The sequence below is a fragment of the Thalassophryne amazonica genome, chromosome 21 (assembly GCF_902500255.1).
Source record: "Thalassophryne amazonica chromosome 21, fThaAma1.1, whole genome shotgun sequence".
NCBI lineage: Eukaryota > Metazoa > Chordata > Actinopteri > Batrachoidiformes > Batrachoididae > Thalassophryne > Thalassophryne amazonica.
In genome coordinates this window covers 22,991,638-23,018,150 of record NC_047123.1, presented here as the reverse complement: position 1 = coordinate 23,018,150, position 26,513 = coordinate 22,991,638, and the positions used below count along the sequence as shown (strand labels likewise).

The 26,513-nt window shown below is 42.2% G+C and overlaps 1 protein-coding gene across 1 annotated transcript; it reads right to left on the bottom strand.

The window, feature by feature from the left end:
* Positions 1-13: 13 nt before the first annotated feature.
* tulp4a (TUB like protein 4a) lies at positions 14-26,513 on the bottom strand. Its single transcript, XM_034162866.1, has 14 exons — positions 26,383-26,513; positions 24,033-25,007; positions 17,689-17,817; positions 17,049-17,210; positions 16,509-16,689; positions 13,848-13,955; positions 13,554-13,720; positions 12,821-13,045; positions 12,382-12,616; positions 8,068-8,212; positions 7,576-7,747; positions 6,830-6,923; positions 3,442-6,695; positions 14-3,272 (listed from the first exon to the last, which is right to left on the bottom strand). Exons 2-14 carry the CDS (start codon positions 24,282-24,284, stop codon positions 3,156-3,158), a joined length of 5,241 nt encoding a protein of 1,746 aa, XP_034018757.1. The 5' UTR covers positions 24,285-25,007; positions 26,383-26,513; the 3' UTR covers positions 14-3,155.

Sequence of the window (26,513 nt, the reverse complement as noted above, 5' to 3'; positions counted from 1 at the left end):
GACAAGGCATTCTCCTTTCTCTGAAACAATGACATTTTATTCAAAAGATGTGGAAACATATACAATTATAAAATAATTTACATGGCATGCCTTACTATCCAGTCACTACAAACGTTCAGTCACCAAATCAGACTTTTTAAATCTACACTGACAAATACAAAGCACATTATCTTTTCTAAAGAAAAGCCAAATCCTACAATATCTACAACAATTCAGCCTGTACAAATCAGTTTAAAGTGAATCAACATAACTCCAATGGTGAATCAGAACATGAACTTGGTAGCTTACACCCGTGAATGCATTGTGCACATCTTAAAAACATGACTGCACACAGGATCGATGACCGATTTAACACTTACGGGATTGGTAGACTGCACGTTGAATACAGACGCACCTCGACAGTTACACTCTACAGAACTAGTCTACCAGCTGCATAACCTGGGGGCTTATTCATTCACATCTATTTCACCAATTGCAAATTTCACAAAACACAAAGTTTACCCTTTACTTGACCCCCCCCCCCCCATATCACAATTTGAGCAACAATTATAACAAACTTAACACAAGTTGAGAAAACTCCACAATATACAGTATGTATATACATCTCTATCTCCTTTAGGAAATAATCTCATAAATTAAAATATACAGACCAGCAACTGAGGTTCTGAACTAAAAAGTGATTTCTAAATTTTTTCTGGGGAGTGGGGGAAATAATTGCACAACAAACACACACAAATTATATTTTATGACATGCGCTTTCATTTTCAAGGATTAATACAGATGACAAACATTTTTCAGTCACCGTCCCTGCACCAGCCTCAGAGAGAGATGTGTATCTTTATTGTCGCACACTAAAACCCCGCTCAAAGCATTTTCCTGAAATTACTAGATTTTGAGTTACCATTTTTCATATCCGGTACTACTACATGTTTCTCCATGTACAACTGGAATTACTACCAGTGTAAAACTTGTGTCAAATCCCAATGCGGATTTCTACTGAATCCATCGTAGAGACCCTGGACAAGGAGGGGACAGCCAAAACATCTCGCACTGCTCCGTCTGACTATTGACAGGTGAAATGGATGAAAGCACTATAACTGCACTTTGTTATTGTCTTCCTAATTTTTAACCGGTTAATCATGATCCTTTATGTAAGCATTAACTTGGGTTTTCATGATGCACCCCATCAATAGCCAAACATGCCATAACACAGTCATAAGGCTTGGTACAAAATCTTGTATCCTCTAAACCCAGAAATCCAGTAATTTTGGGAAAAGATTATAAGGTCAACTCAAAGACTATAGAGCATTGGCATGACATGATAGCTTCCTTTATATCAAGCACATTTCTGCATCCCTACGGGCCCATTTCATATTATAAAATTGGCACATTTGAATCACGTTTAAAAAAAAAAAAAAAAAAAAAATTCAAGCCTAAATAATTACTGCAATTTTAGCTATTTGTAGTTTCCATTCAAATCCTACTGCAGGCTTTTGTCATGTTGCCAATGTTTCTCTCCCATCGGCCGACTTCACTCTACGTTCTCGCATTATCGAGAACTCAACTGCCTTCAAATGTCACCGGCATTACAGATTTCAAATAATGTCGACCGCTTCATCCTTCACTGGAGTTATAACTTCAAAGCGTCGGTAGAAATTCTTTCAGCTTAATAGTTTTTTTGTTTGTTTGTTTTTAAAAAACACCTGAAAGTATACTTAAGTACAGCCTAGTCTTCGAGACATTTCTGGACAAAGCTACTCGGGTGAGCAGAAAAACATCTTAAAAGACCAAACATGAAGTCCAGTTCCTTTTGACTAAACTTCAAGATATCTTCTATCTTCCTCTACCTAGATGGCTAAGCATGTTCACTGACTAACACGGTAGAGAAGACAGGTGTAAACAAACATCTGTCAGAGTCAACATTTACATGACTGATATGTATTTACACAACTTCGGAAAAGAATTATGAAACGGAGTGAGCAAAATGTACAAAAAAATATATCTTGTACCTTGCTAACATGGTTAATGTGGGTTTTAATAGCAGGGTCAGCCCCGAAATACACACTCACTTCACAGAAGTGACAGCAGGTGACAAATCACTTCATGCCAAGAGGCACCTCTGTCACCGCATGGAGAGATTTCACCAAGTACAGGATGTGTCAGTCCTATCTCAAGTTTCCAAACTACACAGTAATATTCAAATTCAACTACTAGTCTCCCAGATAACGTGGGTAAGCTGAAAACCATGTTACGGTATGAAGATTGTATATCACATAACTGCAATGTTACACAGCATATTCAATAGAATACCCAACAAATTAAGACGTGTACGTATAAATTAACATTGGACAGCAACATTTCTACTTCCTTCAAAGTCCCAGGAATCCTTGTAGAAAACACTGCATTTCAGTTCGGCTATTTTCTAATGTCACCTTTCCAAGTATTCAACAGTGATGTTTCATAACAGTGAAAAACGTGAACTCAAAAGGGCTCCTCGAAAATGTGTAAACCTAGGCATCAATTTCAGCCAAGAAAGGCTGATAGTAAAAGAAATGGCAGAGAGCAAACCACAAGGACACCCCCCCCCCCCCCCCCCGCTTCCCAGTCCTCTGCCAAGTAATTTAATAAAATTCTAGAAGCAGTATAATTAAGTGGTAACTGTTTCACTTAGGTTTGTACAGCAATGGATTTCAGTGCCCAGTAGTACCTCTACACGCTAGGAGAAAAGGAGCTTTCAACCCAGAGTGTGGTTTTCAAGTATCATCGCTGCTCCTTTAGAAAGCTGGACTGTTGACAATTCCTCTTTCAGTTATCATGTCTTTAAGCATCTTCTAGCTAAAGCAGCATTTATTTGCATGATGATTACAAAAACAGGAAAAAAAAAATAAAAATAAAAAGCTCAGCTCTTTGGCCCTACGTGCATTGCAAGGTGCCACGTGTAACATCCTTGGTAAATGCAGCCAATGTTTTTTTGTGGCATCTCTAGTGGCAGCATTGTGTAGTGCAGCGTGATTGTATCTCTCCGTGACCCAAGGCTGGTTTTAGTTGTAGCTCCAAAGTTCAAGTTTGTTCATGTCAAATGAACCCACCTGGCCACTTCCAAGAGATTGCATCGAATCTTAGCTAGAACTTGAGTTGAGTTGGGATGGTACTTGTCATTTTAGGCGCTGAGTAACATTGGCTAAAGCCACTGCAAAGGCTTGCACAGCAGAGAAAGGATACTGGAAGTCCAGGATGTAGGCATTGCCATCAATCCTGCCAAACTGCATCACCTTAGAAAAAGAAAGTAAGGAAAAAAAAATAGGACATGGGCAACGTGGTTACATTTCACACTGTCAATATACAAATTTCAATTCTAACATTTAAGCAAGACCCGAATACATGCAATGATCACTTCAGTGCTACAATTAAGTGAGAATTCTTGATTTACAAATTCCTTACCTGTCTTCCTTCCAGTTCAATTTGGAAATTTTTGGCAGACTCTTGCGTGACACGTCCACCAAAGTCCAACTGATACACCTGTGTAGCTTCATTCCACAGTGGCTGCTTGTTTGCCATGATGTATACGAAACCCTGGCTACCTAGGCCACGATCCTCCTTCTCACTGGCCTTTCGGCACTTAATCTCATCCATTTCATTGGCAGCCCTAAGGTTCCTCTTACTCTTCCAGCCCTTCTTCCCACTCTGGCACTGGTTAAGCAGCTCATCCCCACTGATGAACAATTCTGGTTCGCTTTCTGAACTATCTTGGAACTCACTATTTGCAGGGACTTTACTCAGCTTCTTGGTCTTCAGCTGCTGCTCTTTCTGTCCCTTCAACTTCTTCTTGTCTCTGCCTCCTAGCCGTGGACTGGCGATCAGAGAGTTGAAATCACCCAGAGCCCTGCCTTCTTTCTTGGACTTGCTTCCTTCTGCCACAGGTTGCATGTTAGCTTCCTCGACAAGACTATCCACCCTCTTACGGTTCTTCTTGCTCATCTTTTCTGAGCGCTGGGGCACAGGACTCTCGGTTAGGGAAAGTACCTCCTGGAAGCATTCCCTTCCCTCTGCCATGGGTTCCGTTAGACCCCCGTGACTTTGTGGCTCTGGTGGTGGAGGTGGTGATGGTGGAGGAGGTGGTGGCGGCGGAGGTGGTGAGAGAACCTTTTTGTCTGCACTCATGTGAGAGGCTTTGGGTGGCAGTGGGACTGCAGGAGCAGGCATTGGGGGGCAAGCGTTATAGGTGCCCCAGGGTGTGTGAAGGGCAACGGGAGTGATGGGAAGCCCGGCACAAGTACTTCCTCCTGGATACATAGGTGGAAGAGAACAGCAGGCTATGTTGGCCAGATTTGCTGGGTAACCTGGTGGTAAAACTAGGGATGCATCCGCCTGTGAAAAGGGCACTGGTGCCACGACCTCATTTGGAGATGAACAAGGGTTTGGTGGCCCTGGGACTGGTTGGAGCTGAGCTCCAGAATAGGCAGTTGCCTGGGGGTACTGAAGAGAAATTTGGTACCCAGCAGCTGCCACAGCGGCTTGGAACGATGGAGCATTTGGGTTGGTGGGAGACTTTGGAGACAGAACAAAAGGCAGTCTGGACAAATCCAAATGCTGAGCTGGACTGATAATTAAGGGGGGTGGTTTGTGAGATCCAGATGGGGGAATGGGGTTGAGTGATGCTGTCCGTTCTTGAGGAACCCACACCTCCTCTGTGGCAGCCGGGTCCCACTGATAGGGCGGGGGACGTTTGATAACTAGACCTGACGTATCATTTCCTCCCAGTGACAGATGCCTCAGTGACTGACTTAATGATTCATCCTCTGTAAAAGCTGAATTAACATAGTCAGCTTTGTCTTTGTTTCCTCCTCCCGCTGTCCCAGTTCCAGATCCATCAAGATTGCTCAGTAGGTTATAAGAGGACTGAGAGGCTAGTGGAGTTGCACTGTTTGAGTGAACAATAACTGTACTATGTGGTGCCCCATTCCCTGGAGGAAAGTCCTGTCTAATAATAGTTCCCCCTGCTATTCCATTAGTGCTACCTGGGGCAGTGCCTCCAATACTGGATCCACTGCTACACTGACTACAGGTGTATAAGGCTGGTGGCACCCTCTGTTGGAAAGAGGCTGCTAGTGCACTATTCTTAGTCTTTGGAGGCAGTGGCCTAGGTGGCTCCAGCATCTGAGAAACTTTGACAGCGGCTTCTCGGCTGTTCCTTCTGAGTGTTGCGTGGATCAAACTGGTATCGAACCTCTGTCCAGGATTCCTGCCGATGGCAGTGTTCTGATTGGCAGGCTCAGGGTATGGGGGCGGGTCTCCACTAGGTATGGAATAGCGGGGCACAGTGAGTCTGTTAAGTGTGGCAGAGGAGAAGGGCAGCTGAACCTTCTTGCTATCAGCCGAAGATGATGAGTTGACCCTGAGAGTGGCTGAGCTGCCAGGCCCCTGTAATGTGTAGACACTTTGATTACAGACGAGGCGCGTACGAGGCCGACACACTTCCTCCACATTTCCACTGCTGTCAAAGGTGGTTATCCTCTCATAACCCAGCGGTGTGGGGTACTGTGCTGGTGGCTGACCAGAAGCATAAAGTGGGGACTCACCCTTTTTCAGGCAAAGGTCAGCAGGGGGAAGGGTCCCACTGGTGCTTCCTGCAGCAATGGAAGCTGATGCTGAGGCTGCAGCAGCCACTGTCCCGGGGTAGGGCGGCGGGGGGTTCATTTTGCTCATCTCTAGGGGAGCAGCGAACACCACTGTATCGCCCTCCGCCAGCTGCGGAGCTGACAGATTTGTCTTGATTTTAAGTAAAAGCTCGTGGTCGGCCCCTGCAATTCTCTCAACTACCAAATCAGAAGGCGGCTGAGGGATCGGGATCTGCAGCGCCCCCGGCTGGAGTTGATGAACAGCTGAAGGCTGACTTGATGACACAGAGGGGACAGGGATTTGAATTTGGAGCTGTTGTGGTGGTTGTTGAATTTGATAGGGGTGCTGCTGTTGCTGCATCTGATTCTGCTGCTGTTGCAGCTGTTGCTGTATGTGCTGCTGGAGCTGCTCCTGCTGGATGTGTTGGAGCTGCTGCTGGATGTGCTGTTGCAACATATGCTGTTGAAGCTGCTGTTGCTGTTGAAGTTGTTGGATCTGCTGTTGCTGCTGAAGCTGCTGTTGTTGAAGCTGCTGTTGCTGTTGGAGTTGTTGGAGCTGCTGTTGTTGGTGGCTTAGTGGTTGCTGTTGTTGTGAAGGATGATGAGACGGCGGAGATCCCACCATTAGCCGTCCCATGTCCAGTCCCCCAAAAATGACTTGACCCGGACTGGAGTACCGGGTTGGAACTGTGTACTGTGCCGTTAGTATGGTGGCGTCGTGGCTTTGGTCGGATCCACTCGCAGTCATCCCAGCTGGCGTCACTGTGGGATTTGTTAGCACATCCAGATGAACATTTTGATTAGCCAGAAGTGACTGAACAAGGCCAATATTTTGAGCAGGAGACATGGCCTGGGCAGGACTATGAATGGGTGCAATGGGGATGTTAACAGTGCAGGGTGGATTGTCATCAGCACTGCCAGCAGGGCCTGTAACAGGCAGGTCATCTTCATCTTCGCTGAAGACATTAGGGCTGAAGACCGGAAGATTGATGTAGTCCATGGATATCTTGCGCACCTCTGGCAGGTAGATGGTCATCTGTCTGGGCTGTAGGTGGAGGAGACTTGTCTTATAGATTACTAAAGTGTGAGGAAGAAGAAAAAGAATGGCAAAATGGAACTTATTTAAAAACAGGCAAACACTCAATGTTTCCATACATGGTACTGATTTCAATCTATTTAACTTGCCAAAAAACAATGTTGCTGAAAGTTACCTGCACCAAGATTGGTAGGCAAAAAAGTAGCCAGACCCACAATCTTAAACTTTGTTCCCCAAATATTAGATGTGACCTGAGCAAGGTAATTTTGCTGTAACACAAAAACAAGACAGTTATATTAGTTTCCCTGAAGAGAGTGAAGTGGTTTATATGAACTTCAAAAGATTTAATTTAACCATTAAACAGTATCTGTACAGATCTATGGTGCATAGGTGACACCTGCTATGGGTGACCATCAGGCCTCTGTAAGCAGACCAGCAGGTCCCACTGCTGGAGAGTGCACAACTACACGCTGAGTCTGAGCAGTTTAACATACAAATAAAGACTTGCCACCATCTTTAATTTGTGCACACTCTGGCCGACACTCCTTAAAGTTCATATTCATCGGTGCTCAAATAAATCTTCGGGGAACTCCGCAACATGAACAAATACAGATATGTTATAACGGGCAATTCGTGTGTGCACTTGTCTGTGGGAGGAATTACATTTTTCAACTTCTAAACCCTACCTGCCAACTTCATCTGTTGGCTTTGGGAGGGTAGAAGAAGCCATGTGTTCCTTAACACACACATGCAGGCACCCCCTGTCTTAATCTATCAGAGTCACACACCCCACCTGTGGCATATCAGCAGTCTGACCCAACAGACCCACTTCTCTTAGCACCTAAACCCACATATTCTGACACCAGATCCCTTATGTGTTCTTAATGTTTTAGTACAACAATTAATTTCGAAAGCTTTTACCTGAGTGATGTCATCTAGAGGGAATTCCCTCCTTGATAGACTTGGAGATCCAATCGAGGGCTTCCTTATGGGTAACCGTGGTGACCTTGATACCTCCTGCGTAGCTCGGGAAAGTTTAGGAGATTTTCTGGGATCAATGTTGATCCTGTTGGTAAAGGGACAGACTAAGTCTCTACAGAGAAGGTAGCACAAAAACACAAGGTTTAGGCATGCAATGACTTCAAACTGTTCTGATTAAATTACAGTGTGCCAGGGGAAAATGCAAACCAAAATGAATAAACAGTTCTAAGCATCAATGTTACTGTAGGATATCTGTTCAGAAGGAAAGCAAAAAGATATGAATCAATTTTGTTCCTTTGTCTTCAATGGAGTCATTAACATGTGTTAACTGGAAGATGAGCAATCACCTCTCAAATGATTATCAAAAACAGAAAAAAAAAGTAAACAGTTTGCTGTATGTGTGGGCAAGCTGCCAGCGAGGTGTTTATTTACCTGGGCAGTTTGGGGGATTTGCTGCCCCTCGATATTTTTGGAGATTTTTTGCCAACCCAGTCATCACTCAGCTCAATGTCACTGGAGTCCGAACAGTTACAGCTGTCAATCATGGCAGATATTAAACTGTTGCTGTATATGTCATCTGGGGGGCACAATATGCAAGATTAATGTAATCTGGTGTCAAACCATCAGATCGTTACCATATTTTTAGTCACCAATTAATGCGTCTTTGTAGATAATTACTTAGTGTAGCTCATCAAACTGCCTTAGTAATGTGCAGGTTGACAGTTCATGGCATGTCTGGCTGACCAGCAGCACTTTGTCATATATGATCAAAACAGATGTATAACTAAACCTCGTCAGCACTGTGCCGAGCACAGAAGAGTGAAACCCCATATTGGTGCGTGTATCGCTTTAAGAAAAAAATCAGGTGACCGATACAGGAACTGTGTCGTTCGGCTGCGCTGCGCCAAATTGTGTTTATAAGGAAACAAACTGTATCGACATGTTGCAGATTTGTTGGATGGAGTTTTGCTGTTGGATTTTTGCTTGCCCTCACCTTGTTCCACTGACTTCATGGATCGTTCAAAGCCGTTTCCCCAGTATGGAATAATTTTGATCTTTTGACGCCAAATACTTGTAAGGTAAATCTTTTTCTCCTTTGGGCATCGTTTACTGTTATTTTTCCAATTAGATATGTTTGTACTCCTTTACAATACTGGAAGAATAACCAGAAAACATATCCACACCTTTATCAACTCGCACTGAAATGTTTATGCTCACCATCTTCATTTCAGTTTTTTCTAAGGCAGGGGAACTGGTGTGTAAGAGGAGAAATTGCCTTGGTGCAAAGACACTTTTGTTCCTCAATAAAAATGCATAAATGAATATATTTTTAGTCTTTTATTTCGTATGCTTTAACACTTAAGTTAACAAATTTCCATACACAAGTTACAAATTTTAACTCTGAATTTTATTACAGACAAATTTGCTATATTTTACAAACCAACTCAGTTTAGCATTTACACAAACTAAGTTTTAAGGAAATTTTAAGCTCTTATGAACAGCTTAACTCGACACAAATTGAGCACATGAAATTATGCAATGATGAGATCATATTTTAAATAGAGGACTGGCGATTAACTATTTCACAGGCTGATGTTGCGTTTGCAGCACATTAGCTTTTCCATCTTATAACTACTGCAAATTCAAATTTATTAATTTATATAGCTCCAATTCACGATTAACTCGTCTCAAGGCGCTTCACACAACATAAAACAACAACAAAAAAACTGAATTAAAAATTTAAAACACAATAAAAAGATGACCATAAAAGAATACAAGAATAAAAACACATCATAACACTAATGATAAAACAGGGAAAACAAATGAGTCTTTAAACGTGACTTAAAAGTCTCCACAGTATCCGACTGCCAAATGTGTGCCATGAGATCGTTCCACAGAGCTGGAGCACGGTAGGAGAAAGCTCTGTGACCGGCAGACTTTTTATTCACCCTGGGAACACACAGATATCCTGCACCCTGAGAATGCAGGGCCTGAGCCGGTACATAGGGGCTTACCAGGTCAGCCAGATAGGGAGGTGCAAGTCCATGAACAATTTTATAAACTAATAACAGTACTTTAGAATCCGACCTTGCAGCAACTGGAAGCCAGTGCAGGGATGCCAAAACGGGCGTAATGTGGTCAAACTTTCTGCTTTGTGTCAAAAGTCTGGCAGCAGCATTTTGAACCAGTTGAAGACCCCTAATCCTGGACTGCCAGAAAATAGAGCATTACAATAGTCCAACCTAGAAGAGACAAATGCATGAATCAAAGTCTCAGCATCAGCCATAGACAGGATGGGATGAATCTTCGCTATATTTCGCAAATGGAAGAAAGCAGTCCTCGTAATGTCTCTAATGATCAGGATATGTCATTCAATGCGCATATTAAACAAATATGTAGGACTGCTTTTTTGCATTTATGCAATATCTCTAAAATTAGAAAGGTCTTGTCTCAGAGTGATGCTGAAAAACTAATTCATGCATTTATTTCCTCTAGGCTGGACTATTCTAATTCATTATTATCAGGTTGTCCTAAAAGTTCCATGAAAAGCCTTCAGTTAATTCAAAATGCTGCAGCTAGAGTACTAACGGGGACTAGAAGGAGAGAGCATATCTCACCCATATTGGCCTCTCTTCATTGGCTTCCTGTTAATTCTAGAATAGAATTTAAAATTCTTCTTCTTACTTATAACGTTTTGAATAATCAGGTCCCATCTTATCTTAGGGACCTCATAGTACCATATCACCCCAATAGAGCGCTTCGCTCTCAGACTGCAGGCTTACTTGTAGTTCCTAGGGTTTGTAAGAGTAGAATGGGAGGCAGAGCCTTCAGCTTTCAGGCTCCTCTCCTGTGGAACCAGCTCCCAATTCAGATCAGGGAGACAGACACCCTCTCTACTTTTAAGATTAGGCTTAAAACTTTCCTTTTTGCTAAAGCTTATAGTTAGGGCTGGATCAGGTGACCCTGAACCATCCCTTAGTTATGCTGCTATAGACTTAGACTGCTGGGGGGTTCCCATGATGCACTGAGTGTTTGTTTCTCCTTTTGCTCTGTATGCACCACTCTGCATTTAATCATTAGTGATTGATCTCTGCTCCCCTCCACAGCATGTCTTTTTCCTGGTTCTCTCCCTCAGCCCCAACCAGTCCCAGCAGAAGACTGCCCCTCCCTGAGCCTGGTTCTGCTGGAGGTTTCTTCCTGTTAAAAGGGAGTTTTTCCTTCCCACTGTCGCCAAATGCTTGCTCACAGGGGGTCGTTTTGACCGTTGGGGTTTTTACGTAATTATTGTATGGCTTTGCCTTACAATATAAAGCGCCTTGGGGCAACTGTTTGTTGTGATTTGGCACTATATAAATAAAATTGATTGAATTGATTGATAATGTGGAGATCAAAGGACAACGTAGGATCAAAAATTACTCCAAGGTTCCTCACGTTATCCGTATGATGTATAACACACGAACCTAAGCTAAGTGCTAGCTGATCAAATTGATGCCGATACCTCACTGGACCAAGAACCATAACTTCAGTCTTATCAGAATTTAAAAGTAGGAAGTTACTAGACATCCAACTTCTTACTGACACAAGGCAATCTTCCAAAGATTTTATGTGAATGAGATTACCAGCAGTTATTGGCATGTACAATTGAGTGTCATCAGCATAGCAATGAAAGGGAATCCCAAAGCGCCGCAGTATATTCCCAAGGAGCGACCAACACAGTATCAATACAGTGTCGACACAGTTTGTGTAGTGTGTCAATACACTCCTTGAGGTATCATCATCCCATCACTAGTCAATACACCATATTCACGTCACAGGGTTTTGGGGGGTTTTTTGTTAATAAACTTCAAATGGTAGTCATTCCCCTATTCATCTTGTGGATATAAATAACAGTTATATATGGTCATTGTTTTTTCCCCCTGTGTTATAATCTTGCTGTATAACGTAGTACTAACATGAACAAACACAGGAAATTATAGAAATGCATGCATTATTGTGAAATAGCACTCTTTGGCAAACATAATAAAGTTATTATCGCAGTACTGTGAAAGCCACTTTAAAAGCATCTAGACAGGAGTGGTCAGTTTTAAACTATCAATCAATCAATCAATCAATTTTTTTTATATAGCGCCAAATCACAACAAACAGTTGCCCCAAGGCACTTTATATTGTAAGGCAAGGCCATACAATAATTATGTAAAACCCCAACGGTCAAAATGACCCCCTGTGAGCAAGCACTTGGCTACAGTGGGAAGGAAACTACAATAAACCTACAAGATTATGGCGTTATGTGAAACGCTGCTCAAACTATTGTTTTCGTAGTTTCTTTGCTCTCTCTCTCTCTCAATCCTGTCAAAAAGATTCTGCAGGACCACAACTGTATCACTTTAAAACCAAACACATCCAACAGGGTGGCAGCAGCAGCTCATACAGTAAGATAATGGCAATAAAACGTTTGGATGGAAAGTCAGTACCAAATGAGAATAAAACATTTTCATTTTTGCCATTATCATATTTTCCGGAGTATACATGCGACTGAGATACCGAGAGAAGGGGGTGAATCACAGTGGTTGATAAAATAAATATAACAACAATTCATAAAAAGGACTTTTCCCTAAAACCAAAGAACTAAACAACATAAACTAACTACGACAGAATAGATTCCAATAATAAAAAGTACACTTTAACAATGCACAAAAAAGCAGATAACAAAAGGTGCAACTTATACAAAAACTAATTCTGTCCTACCTGTTTTTCCGTCTGTCTTGGGATCCATAATGACAAATTCAGGGCGCAGTTTACTGATTCGCCGACCCTTGAGGATAGGCACCAGACCTCCGAGGTACTCCAGGTAAAGAGTGTAGCAAGGCCCCCCCACCTCAGGGTTATCCTCTGTGCGCTTCATGGTACAGTGCAGACGCTCATTCCCGGTTGTTGGGTAGCTCACAAAATCGCGCATGTTGTTAGAATCTGGTATTGGTGGCTGAAGAAGTAAAAGTGGTGGTAAGATTACTTTTTGTAATTCTCACTACTAACACAATTGTTTTGTTATTTACACTAACTATTTTTGTTGAACTTTAGAGCCACACTTAAAAAACAATCACACCAGGCAGTTGGTTTGTCACAAGTAGGTATATGTTATTCAAATTATGTCCTCTCATAACAGCAGATCATCTATGGAAGCTACCTTGATGGTAGGGACAAACGCCGCAGTGACATAAGAACAGAGGCGGGAAGGCATGGTGAGCTTGGCGACATCTTTTTCCTCCTTCAGTGCCGCAGCGATGCCCTGTTGACAAAGGAGCTGCAAGCTGGCGACACGATGCTCCACTCGTGCAACGTAGAGCGCAGGGCCGCACGCCAAAAACAGACGAGAGTCCCGGTGACCCCAGCAGAGCGTGGTGATAGGACGCTACAGGGTGAAAGCCAAGACAAAAAGGGACTGTACACATTCCCCTGTAGTTTCTTGTGAATCTTTCTCAAAGAATTCTGACACTGATCTCTACCTCAAAAACTTTTAACAATTTGTATGGTAATACTATCTGCACATCTGTGCTGGGAAAGATACTTTCAAATTTAAACCATTTCCATCAGATCATTCTACATGGTTGTTATGGTAACTTCTCTCAGGGGTAATGTGTTTGATTTTATTAAATATATGTTAACACCACCTACAAATTCCACAGAGTAACCCAAGGAAAGTTACGTATCAAACACAGCCACGTCTTGTAGAATACTGTAATTTTCACTTACTGTTCTATTTCACTCATCACTTTGCAGAGTCTTTAAAATAAGAATTTTTCTGAGATGACAAGAACTAACCATTTTGTTTTTCTTCAGCTTCAAATACATATTAATCTCCAGTTATATCTTAAAAACTAAATTATTGAGAAGATTAGATTGCCATTTCTTTTACTTACCTGTGCTGGTGTGTCCATTGTGTAGATGTGTTCACCACAAATGTTGTAGAACTTGACAATCGCATTCCTGGTGGGTGATGGAGAGGCAGGATCAAGGGAGAGAAGAGTTCTCTCCATCCCTGCCACTGCCAGAAGGTCCCCTTGGGAGCACCACTGGACCACCACATCTACAGCACAGCATGCAACACAGAAAGCGATCCTTTGTCATGTACATTTAACACTGGCAAAGGAGGAAAAAAACAACAACAGAGTTGTTGGAACATCTGGGTGAGCAATAATAAGACACCCACACACCTTTCAGACCAGTGTGGATGAGGATGGGAGAAAGATCATCGTAGTTGTTCATGAGGCTGATGTCTCCAGAGGTGAAGCTGACTGTCAGCATTGGTTTCCGGTTGTGCACTAAGTGAGACAAAATATGCACATAGAAGAGTGAGAAATGGCCAGACGGACAGACTTCAATGAAGACTTCAATGACACTAATTAAAAAAATGCTTTCCACACGATTGTGCCATGGTGCCTGTGTTCATTTGCGCTTTAGAAAGTAACTACTGTGAAACATTCAGACACTGGTGGGTTATCTTAGTGATTAACGGCTTTCTTTCCCCATTCACTTTCTGTCTTGTCCATCCAGTAGTCATCAACAGGCAGCACACATTTATGTATTTTGGAGGTGTGGCCTTGATGGGAGGATCTTTCAGTTGTAACCATTCAAAATCTAGCTTACTTGTATTTATACTTTTAGTTTTGTTTTCAGTTACACTACATGGTGTATTTGACAATTACCAAAAACAGAAGTTATAGTTAAAGAAAATACATAAAAGCAGAAAGTAATCTTTTTAATCTTGATTTTAGTCATAATCGCACAGGCCTAAAGTGACCGTAGAAGAGCCTGAAAACGGAGAAGAAAATAAAATACTACTCTCACCATCCGGAACCATAAAGGTGAAAGAAACTGAATTGTATCATCTCTAATTTAATCATATACGATATATATATATAATATATATATAATCGTATAAACAAAACCAGAACTTTCAGTGTATATCTTTATATTTTGGTAACAATCAAACAACACTCAAAGTTAAAGTGACGATCAAGGGAGGAGCAGTGAAAAGACAATCCACATGAACCTTAACATTTACACAGCCAAAATAGTTAAGAGACATATAGATGTTACGGTTTCTTTCATTTATCCGGTTGGGAAAAATATGCTTGCACTGTGCTGCCAACCTGTAGCAATATACACTCAACAAAAATATAAACGCAACACTTTTGGTTTTGCTCCCATTTTGTATGAGATGAACTCAAAGATCTAAAACTTTTTCCACATACACAATATCACCATTTCCCTCAAATATTGTTCACAAACCAGTCTAAATCTGTGATAGTGAGCACTTCTCCTTTGCTGAGATAATCCATCCCACCTCACAGGTGTGCCATATCAAGATGCTGATTAGACACCATGATTAGTGCACAGGTGTGCCTTAGACTGCCCACAATAAAAGGCCACTCTGAAAGGTGCAGTTTTGTTTTATTGGGGGGGATACCAGTCAGTATCTGGTGTGACCACCATTTGCCTCATGCAGTGCAACACATCTCCTTTGCATAGAGTTGATCAGGTTGTCAATTGTGGCCTGTGGAATGTTGGTCCACTCCTCTTCAATGGCTGTGCGAAGTTGCTGGATATTGGCAGGAACTGGTACACGCTGTCGTATTCGCCGGTCCAGAGCATCCCAAACATGCTAAATGGGTGACATGTCCGGTGAGTATGCCGGCCATGCGAGAACTGGGACATTTTCAGCTTCCAAGAATTGTGTACAGATCCTTGCAACATGGGGCCGTGCATTATCCTGCTGCAACATGAGGTGATGTTCTTGGATGTATGGCACAACAATGGGCCTCAGGATCTCGTCACGGTATCTCTGTGCATTCAAAATGCCATCAATAAAATGCACCCGTGTTCTTCGTCCATAACAGACGCCTGCCCATACCATAACCCCACCGCCACCATGGGCCACTCAATCCACAACATTGACATCAGAAAACTGCTCACCCACACGACGCCACACACGCTGTCTGCCATCTGCCCTGAACAGTGTGAACCGGGATTCATCCGTGAAGAGAACACCTCTCCAACGTGCCAAACGCCAGCAAATGTGAGCATTTGCCCACTCAAGTCGGTTACAACGACGAACTGGAGTCAGGTCGAGACCCCAATGAGGACGACGAGCATGCAGATGAGCTTCCCTGAGACGGTTTCTGACAGTTTGTGCAGAAATTCTTTTGGTTATGCAAACCGATTGTTTCAGCAGCTGTCCGAGTGGCTGGTCTCAGACGATCTTGGAGGTGAACATGCTGGATGTGGAGGTCCTGGGCTGGTGTGGTTACACATGGTCTGCGGTTGTGAGGCTGGTTCGATGTACTGCCAAATTCTCTGAAACGCCTTTGGAGACGGCTTATGGTAGAGAAATGAACATTCAATACACGAGCAACAGCTCTGGTTGACATTCCTGCTGTCAGCATGCCAATTGCATGCTCCCTCAAATCTTGCGACATCTGTGGCATTGTGCTGTGTGATAAAACTGCACCTTTCAGAGTGGCCTTTTATTGTGGGCAGTCTAAAGCACACCTGTGCACTAATCATGGTGTCTAATCAGCATCTTGATATGGCACACCTGTGAGGTGGGATGGATTATCTCAGCAAAGGAGAAGTGCTCACTATCACAGATTTAGACTGGTTTGTGAACAATATTTGAGGGAAATGGTGATATTGTGTATGTGGAAAAAGTTTTAGATCTTTGAGTTCATCTCATACAAAATGGGAGCAAAACCAAAAGTGTTGCGTTTATATTTTTGTTGAGTGTATGTTGTATCCAAACTGACAAAGGAGATGAGCAGATCACGTTAAAGGTGTGGTGGTTCAAAACTAAATTCCGAGCCAGATCAGCATACCTTGTGGTGGCGAGAATTCATCCGAGTCTGTGTCGCTCTCACTGCTGTCCTCCACCAGGAAACTGGGGTAGTTCCAGGACATACTGACAATACCATCAGACTCATGCAGCAGAATGTGGGCCAGCATGCGCCCATGGCAGTCCATCACTATCACCTGTCCATCTGCAGTACCAAACAAGACCTGGAGGGGAGATATTAATGCATATTAGCAAGGAAGAAAAGACGAGAATCATAAAAAAGAAAGAAAAAAAAAAAAAAAAAAAACTGGAACAAAGATGGAAAGTGGGACATCTACAGAAATAGAAAAGGAGATGACAGATGGTAAACAAAGAAACAAGTGGCTAAACATTTATGAGCAAAAATCACAGCCGCTTTAGGACAGCAGACTTGCTATAACTCACAATTAATCTCCCTATGGGTTTATCTCTGTCTCTTGATTTACAAGCTTGTGTACTATAAGCAGCTAACTGAAACACAAAAATTTATCCATCTCCTCGGGGGACATTCATACCCACAGAGCTTTTGTGGGAAGTGTGTTACCTGCTGGTCATTAGGGGTCCAGATACCACAAGTAATCTGGCTTTCCAGGTTGATCTCAGATGACCAGTGTCTCTGCCCACTGACTGAACCCACCAGGACAAAACCATCACGGTAGGAGATAAGAGCCTGAGCGCCATCGTGGGACCAGGTGAAATCACTCACCTAAAGGAAAGCCAAAGACATCAAGACAATTAAATGATCGTAAATACTGGGTTCCACGCTTATAGCAAAAACAGCTAATAATTAGAGCAAAATCGGACACTCTTTCAACGTCAATTTCACAAGTGACCACTTCCACTAAATCTTGTAATAATTGTGAAAAAATAAGGCCTACATTTGACTAACAGGCGTTACTAACCCTGACAGATTTTTTGGCTACATTTCACTTTTGTCGAGGAAAAAAAGAAGACTGCTCCCTTATAGAGAGAAAGATTGTTGTAAATTATTGTGATATTAAAATCCAAAGTGGTCCCACTTGTGTTCTATAGCTGTCTATTTTTATGCACACCTTTGCAACATGCAAAATTGTATTTTTACTGATTTATAGCACATTCCATTTTCTGTGTTGGTGCAAAACATCAACATAAAAAAAGATATTTGAGTAATTATTTCCTTTAGGTACCATTTATGTGCATCCTACCTGAGCTCCACGGTCATTGACCAGCTCTACAGACCAGCGACCTTCATATTGGATCCAAACAAAAATCCCTCCATCTGTGTCACAGGTAGCCAGTTTCTGGAAGGGCTCGTTCCATCGCACCAGGACCACCTTAAAGACATATATACCAAAAAACAAATGTAGATGAGGAAGTTATTCTGTGTCTTCTAAACAAGTCTGCTGCCCAAAGTGTCCTCTCGTGTAGGGATCCCTGATCAAGTCTGTCTTTGCCTCAACCCTGATCAGTCACCTGCCGTTGAAATGTATTCGAAAGTGGACCTTCACCAAAGAGGGGCAGGGTCTTGTAGCAAGTTTATGCGTAGTGTACACCAGTTTAAAACTACTCAACTGTAGTTTGTCTTCATTCAAAAATAAATAAAATTGTACATCCTTTCGGCTGCTACCTTGTTTTTCCAATCAGGGTCACCACAGGAGATCCAAGGTGGATGTGCATATTGAACTGGCACACATTTTATGCTGGACGCCCATCCTGACGCAACTCCACAACATGGAGAAATGTGGCAAGGGTGGGGTTTGAACCGGAAACCTTCCGCACTGAAACTAAGTGCACTAAGCACTTGGCCAACACCCCTGCCATTGAAAAAGAATTTGGCATTTTTTCTTGATAAAATTAATTTTCAAAATAGTTGTCATTTTTACAGTGTAAAGACAAACATAGAAAATAGGTGGAGAAACAGATGGCTGTTCTTACTTTTCTCTCACCCATTTCAAAAAGGTACCAAGTATGGTCGCCATCGTACACGCCCCCCCTTCTGTGTGCCTCTGACTTTCTGAAATGTGACTCAGCCTATTCCCAGAGAGGATTAATCCTAATCAGGGAGCAGCTTTCCTCTCACTGGGCAAAAACACGTGAGATGTACACTCAGAGAATAACAACAAACAAAGAAGGTTTAAGTGGGGCTTACGCTTGCTAAATGCAACTTCAACAGATCAGTAACAGTGCCCCCCCCACACCCCCACAAATTTCTCCACATCCATCATACTCAGTTCAACAGGATAATCAATCAGTACCCAGTGGTGTGGACATATACTCACAAAATTCATAATTCTCATTAATATTTGTAAAATCATGTAGACTTTCAGTGAGACACTGGTCACCTGGTCATCTTTGCCAAATGCCAGTGAATAACTATGAATATAAAGAGAATACAGGCCTTGTGATTCTTTTTTGCCAAGTTTGCAGCATTTAAGATTTTGGGAAATAGGTATTGTTTTCTATTCTTTGGTGGCAGTCAGTTTCTAGGACTTGGACAAGGAGCGCTGCTGACCCCAGCAAATTTATTGTGACGTTAAGTCATATCATATCAAGGGACAGCTTCTGGTCACAGTTGAGTCAGCAGAAATAAAGGGAGAACACTGACACAGACAGCTGTATTAAGGCAACAAAAAAAAAAGAAGCAACAAATCAGCAGTTAGCCACCACCTAAATGTACCTAAAGTACTGCAACATTTCTTTCCCAGCCCTCTTTGGGCGGATGTAATGCTGAAAGAAACCAACGCAACATCAAAAGAGGCATTCATCTATTCTGATACATATCCCAAAGGAATCACTGTGCAACACACAGAGAAATGTAATTCTTCCCGAGTGGCACGCCCACCATTAAGGTCAAGGAGCTGCGTTCGAAATATAAAAATACCATCACAACATTAAAGTAGTGCAAAACTTCTTACTTGCCAAGATGATTTATTTTTGATCTAAAAGTGTTCTACAGACAATAACTTCATAAATGCAGTATTATGAAGCAGTTGTGTGATTAAACATAAAAGAAAAAAGCATCTGATGATCTGTCAGCTATTTACTCAAACTACGGTGCAAAAACGATGCATGGGGATCAAGCTGCAAACATGAGAAGACAATAGAGCAGAGTAATTTGAAATTTATCTATCAAACTAGATTATAGATAACCGGACACACCACCTACTTAAACAACTAAGACAATTATGCAGAAATGCATTAACACTACTTTCAACTTCACAAATATTAATTTTTGCCTCATGTTTATATAATATAAATTGAACAAATTTAGATTCTCCGCTGCCTGTTGGTTGAACAAAACTAAGATCGTTAGTTGGATAAGGTCCACAGAGAAAGCGGATAGTGAGCTTGTTTGCAGAGCAGAAGGCTCCAGGTTTAAGCCCTCTCCTGCCCAGGTAATGTGGAGTTGCATCAGGAAGGACATTCAGCATAAACCTTGTGCCAAATCAACATAGCGATCTCTCTCATTAAAAATAGTAAAATAGTTACGTCTGCCAAGGACGTAATAAAATCATCAGAGTTTATGTCTTTGTCTGTTAGCAGGTTAATGTCAAAACTACAGCATGGAATTTGATAAATGGTAAATGGACTGCATTTATATAGCACTTTTCCATCTGCATCAGACACTCAAAGTGCTTTACAAATATATAAGGCGCCCACGACACACCGGGAGCAAATTGATGACATTTTAACCAAAGATATTAGATATTGGGGCATGGAAGACTCCACTGAATTTGGAGGTGATCTGGATCTGGATTGGCAAACGCCAGAAATCTCTTTTTGCTCTTGTTACTGTTAATTTATAATTCCATAGCTTCTGTGCTATTTCAAATATGAAGAGGTGAAAGATGGTTCTTCACCATATTACACCACTCTGCAGCAAAAGAGAAATGTTTCACTTAAAACGATGCAGAATTAAATGACACTTCTGCTGCGTAACAGTCACATTCTCCCTTGAGCTCCCTTGAGCTGCTTTGTGGAAAGCCAATGCAGCACTTTTCCTCCATCTGACCACAAACAGAAACAACAAAGCCAACGTGTGTGTCAGGTTCACTTTTGTCAGTGCTGGTATACACTGATAGGAACAGACGTACACATCAGCCTGTGCTTAACGGGTCCAACAACAAAGTGAATGGCCTCAGTGCACTGTGAAAAAAGTGCAAAACTATGGTGAGCGATCGAAGCACTACAGTTTTTTCCTGTAGAGCTGTTGATGACAGACGGGAGTGCAGCAGGGCAATCCAACACGGGGGTGTCAAAGCAAACACACAGACAGCAGAGTGAATGTACGTCACGCACGAAATACTGGAAATCACAGAACTCTATCGCTCTAGTTGAAAAGCTGGTAAGTCAGAAAGAGAAATCTCTTTCTGCCAAACACGTCACCATGACGTACATGTAAGCAAACATCTGTTGTTCTTAAAACCTGGCAACTACAAAAGTCTTCTGCACCTAATTTACAATGCAAACACAACAGTAGGAAAGTTGTCAATGCAGTCTTTCAGGGACCCATAATGCAACACGTTTGGAAAAGTCCTAGTTGTTATGGTCTCACTGACAGCTGCTGTAACCAGAATTAACATTAAAATGAACCGACATTGGTACCACTAGCCTTTTGTTCCTTAAACTCCCTTTACACAGGGATGGAGTATGACCTGTGGACTTTAAAGGAAAAGCAAACTCAATGATAAAATACAGCTGGGAAGAGACTGTGCTATAAACAACTGATGTGTATAAATGAAAATAAGGAGCGCTTACAACTGAAATATCCACCTTTGAAAGTCAGAATTTATCCATCATAGACGATTTCATAAATTCCGCCACTAACAATTTTAACCAATCAGAAAAAACATCCCCCGGATAGCTTGCAGAATGCTGACGTAGCATGAGCACAGAAAGCTACACATTTATTCCGGACTACACAATTTCCGGACTATAAGCCGCTACTTTTTTCACACGCTTTCAACATTGCAGCTTAAACAATGATGCTGCTAATTTATGGATTTTTACAGGCTCTCTCATAAGTCGAAATATGTCAAATGGTGCTGTGCATTAATTGGCTGAAAGCTGTGGTCCTCATGCGGCGTAAATTCTCACACACAATAAATAGAATGTCTTACCAGTTAGTTGTAGTGGATTCATCAACACGTCTTACAGAAAATGACATCTGAAAACAATTAAATCCTTGTCGTGAATGAAGAAAAGTCCCGCTGGCACTTTGCTCTACAGCTGCACCTCCAATTAGATCAGCCAGTGGAGCCTTTTCTCTCTCCCAGCAACAGTTGTCATGAAGTATGAAGCTGCATCTGATTTCCGCAGAAGAGTCGCCAAGGCCGGAAGACCACACAGAAACACCTCACAGACTACCCTGTGACCGGCCGTCAGGCATGTAATCACTGGGGTGCTTTTGGTGTCAACAGCAGATCATCCACTGACACGACCGGAGAGACGCAGTTTGGACTGTGTGCCTGATTTTATGAATAAAGTTAATTTTATAAAGCACAAAATGAGTTGTCAGTTGATGTCTGTGGAGTTCATCAGAAAGTTTTGTGTTCAAATCTGAGCAGAGAGGTTTGCCTTCTACTTTTCCTGTGGCAGATGGATCATTCTGGGCTTCTGAAAGCATTGGTGTCAATTCAGCACAAGTGGACATGCAGCTCGGCTGTCATCGAAAGCACGTCATGTCAGACAAGTAATCTACACCCCGGTTACTGTTATGACAACCTGTAGCACTAGCTAACTAAAACTCTTACTGTGGAAGACAAAAAAAAAAAAAAAAAGCTAAAATTAAATTAATCCTTTTTCCATGTTTCTGTACGTGCACATTCAGTTTGGATTATGCGAGTGTGCGGGATTTTTTTTTCCATTACTGTGCGCCACCTGCATGAGAACATTTGAAAATGTAAGTAGGTACATTAAGTTCATAGTAGGACTCACCACAATTTTGTTCTTCTTTCCTCATGAAATGTATAGTTCAGAGTTTGACTGACAGAACTCTGTGTGGCGCAACAGTAAGGCCGGAAGAGAACAAAGTGAGAACAGGACAACAGCTGCATGACCTTTTCAGTCCCCGCAATGTTTTTTTTTTAAAACCTGTTTTTATTTTTCATGGGTCAATTGTTTTCCAGCCATAAAAAGTCCAGTGATGTATTTTTCTGCTCATTTAGCTGATGCCACCTGTGAATGACAGATAAAATCACCCACGCGCACGCACACTAGATAAATCCAAAATGATGAGTGTGAGAAATTAACCACTTAATATTTAGTACGTTTTGTCCTCTCTCTCTCCGAGTGCGCACTCACATTGAGAAAATACCAGGTCTGTCCAAAAAGTATCAGACCTTTTTATTTTTTTCAAAAACCTTATGGATTTGAATCATGTGTGCTTGCATGAGCCAACCTTGAACCTTTTTCACGCCTGTCGGTTGCGTCATTTGCCTGTGAGCAGGCTATGAGTGAGCACTGGTCCTCCCCCCTCGTTGGATTTTCATTTTGAGGAAAATGTCTGAACGATTGGAGCAGCGCTGAATCAAATTTTTCCAGAAACTGTGAGAGACAGCCAGGTGGAAACCATTCGGAAGATTCAAACGGCTTTCGGTGGCTTTTCAGTTGAGTAAGTATCCGAGGAATTGTGTAAGAGCTGGACATGTCACAACATGTCCTGTGAGACTTCCAACTTCCGCACGTCTTTCATTACAAAATCTCCTGTAACAATGGAATGTGCCAAAAAAGTGCTGATATCCACCTCTTCTGCAATTTCTCTGGTAGTCAGACGACATCCCGGATCAACACAGCGTTCACTTTGGAAATGATCTGGTCGTTTCAGCATGTCGATGGCCGATCGGAGCGCGGCGCACCCTCCGCCATTGTGCGCTGTCTTTAAACCAGTTGTAACGCTCCTTAATCTGTGTGATGCCCATAGGATTGTCACCGAAAGCCGCCTGAATCTTCCGAATGGTTTCCACCTGGCTGTCTCACAGTTTCTAGAAAAATTTGATGCAGCAAAGCTCCAAATCGTTCCACCTCGCAATGAAAATCCAACGAGAGGGGAGGACCAGTGCTCACACAAAGCCTGCTCACAGGCGAACGATGCAACCGATGGGCGTGAAAAAAATCACGCATGCGCATGAAGGTTCAAGATTGGCTCATGCAAGCACACATGATTCAAATCCATATGTTTTTTGAAAAAAATAAAAAGGTCTGATACTTTTTGGACAGACCTCGTATACTGGCAAAATGCTCGAAATCCTGCATATATTTCAAAAAAGCGGCACATCTCTGTGGAAATGTGACATCATCTGTAGGGCACAAACTCTGTGGGAGACAAGATGCACAAAGGCCGCTGAAGCGATTACACATTAAAGGTGTTTTCACGCCACCTATGCATATCGGGCACGTTTTAAGACACACTCATTACTACTGCCTTCCTGTGTAAAGGAGGCCTTTGCATTGAAATGAACAATTCACAATCCAGTTGGGAAGAAACGGTAAAGGATGGTACAGTCTCATGGAATTGCCCTTATACATTTCACTTAAAATCACCACTTACCTCGCTGTTGTGTCCTCTGAGGTTGAAGTTCACTCGTTGTGGGGTAGGCCGATCCCGCCTGCAATGACTGGATGTAAACGTGACCCCGACAACTCCTCGACCATTTCCGGTGGCAAGCCAGCCTTCCTCATAGTAGCGCTTCCTGCATACAGGCTTCTCCTTCTCGCTCTTGGGCACACGGCCCTTCCATGACAGACACAAGATGTTGGAGTCGCTGCAGAGTACCGGGCCATGCTCCACGGCAGCAAACATTCCCGCAGCTCTCTCCACCCCCGTGGGCCAAAATCTTGCAGGACTTTAAGAAAACCTTCAGAGGGGTTGGTACTGTTACAAGCACCGTTCTTCCAATGAAGTTACGGATTCAGTGATGGATATAATACGGTGATATGGATGCACAGTCCTTGCATTTTTTATTTTTAATTGACTTTCTTGGCAGTTTGTAACTCTTAAAGTTGATCAGTGAAAATTTCTATAAAGCATTAGTGAGGTCATAAAACACGAGGTTAAATACAATTTGGAGCCGAATAAACTGCTTAGACAAGAAAAGGCACACATTTAATTCATGATGTTGTGCTGAGTCAGTAAACTGCCGTGTTGATGGTTTCTCAATATAAAGGCAACAGATAAACGCACGGGACAAATATCCAGAAACCCACTCTGGCAGTTTTTTCTTGCCGTTTTCAAATACATTTCAGTGGATTAAATCTTGCAGACATTTACTCCGGCAAAGCATCCAATCTGTTCCGCTCATCCCAGTGCTTCCAGTTAATCCATGCTCAAGTTTTTTTCAGTGTGTCATTTCTAGGCTCTGCTGCCTCCTCATCGGCTGTCTGTCTGAGAGGAGGAGGAGGAGGAGCAGGGACTCCTCTGCATCAGCTGTCAGCCCGCAGGAGAGCCCCTGCACCCGGTAACACCATCACATCTACCAGTCAGACCAGTCTCTTAATCTGCCTTGGGAATCCCATGGGTCCAAAACTACAAGTGAAAACACCAACAAAAATATTAAGAATGAGTGAAATACTTATACACCATCTGTCACTGTGAAAAACATAGATTTTACCTGTTTGAATAGATTATAGAGGCAGTCTACAGCTCTAACAGACTCACAAAAAAAAAAAAAAACAACACACACAACCACAAACTGAAGGTATCGACATACCCACAATTTAAAAGTTCATCAGTACTAAAATTAAACTTAATTTCTCACTCAAGAATCACTGTGGATAGATGGCCAACCTGCTCAGCACAAACACAGCCCACACACACATATATATACACAGTCAGGTCCATAAGTATTTGGACAATAATGAATGACATTTTATATGTGTACATCACAACAACTGAGCAGCACTGTGTGCCTAATGCAGCCTGTTGTCATTAATAAGATGTCCAGCTGACATCAGCAGATGTATTGGGGGGGGGGGGGGGGGGGGGGCTACAATATATGGTACCATATTACACCACTTCGTTTGACATTCAACAACAAACCGCTGTTCATGCACCAGCCAAACAGAAACTGACTGGATTACCGAGCGATAAACAGGGACATCATGGTGTTGAAGCTGCACTGTAGGCAAGTCATGAATTTCAAGCTCAAAACTTTACTGAGCCCAAGCTGGGGAAATTCAATTGTTACAACAGCATAATCACACAAGGTATACAAACGGATAAGTATAAAAACAACCCAACAAAGGTTATGCAAAGAATATACAAAACTATACATTTTGTGTGCATCTACATACATACATACATACATACACACACATATAAATGATTAACCCGATTATTTTTTTTTGTTAAACCCCTTGAATTAAAGCTGTACACTATGGGCACATCTTGACTGTTTCATTTCACTGTCCAAATACTTACAGACATGACAGTATAAGAAAAATTCCAAATATTTCCGGATATTATTATAAATGGAGATAAAAATGGCAAATACCACTGTGATGTACATCCTTGCCAATTAGTAGAAAACCTGAATATTTGAGGTAAAGCTCCCACTTAGCTACAAGCTAACTTAAGACAAGTGCAGATTTTGGGGCTGAATAAGTCAAAACATGCCAGCATGAAGACTCACTATTACTTGTGATATCTCCGTAATATTCTCACCGAGATTTTCTAGACTAACAACTGACAAAAATCTTAAAGTCTGCTTCTTGTTTTGTTTTTAATCTCCAGCACAAATAGCTATGATATCTTATCGGCTAACAAACTAGCTAGCTGGACCTGAACTACTCCGTCCGCCACTTACACTCACTAACTAGCTTCGGCTACATAGCATATGAGTTGTCCAAACAACTGTAAATATGTCTCATAGTCACCAAAAAGTACCAAAGTAATACCACACCTGTAGTAAACAAAAGCGGAGCAACATCAATGACCAGTCAAGCGCTCAGGTCAGCCCCGCTACTTTAACACTGGGAGGGCCACAGCTGGGTCACGTGACTACTACTTCTTCTTCTATCCGATATTTGGAGG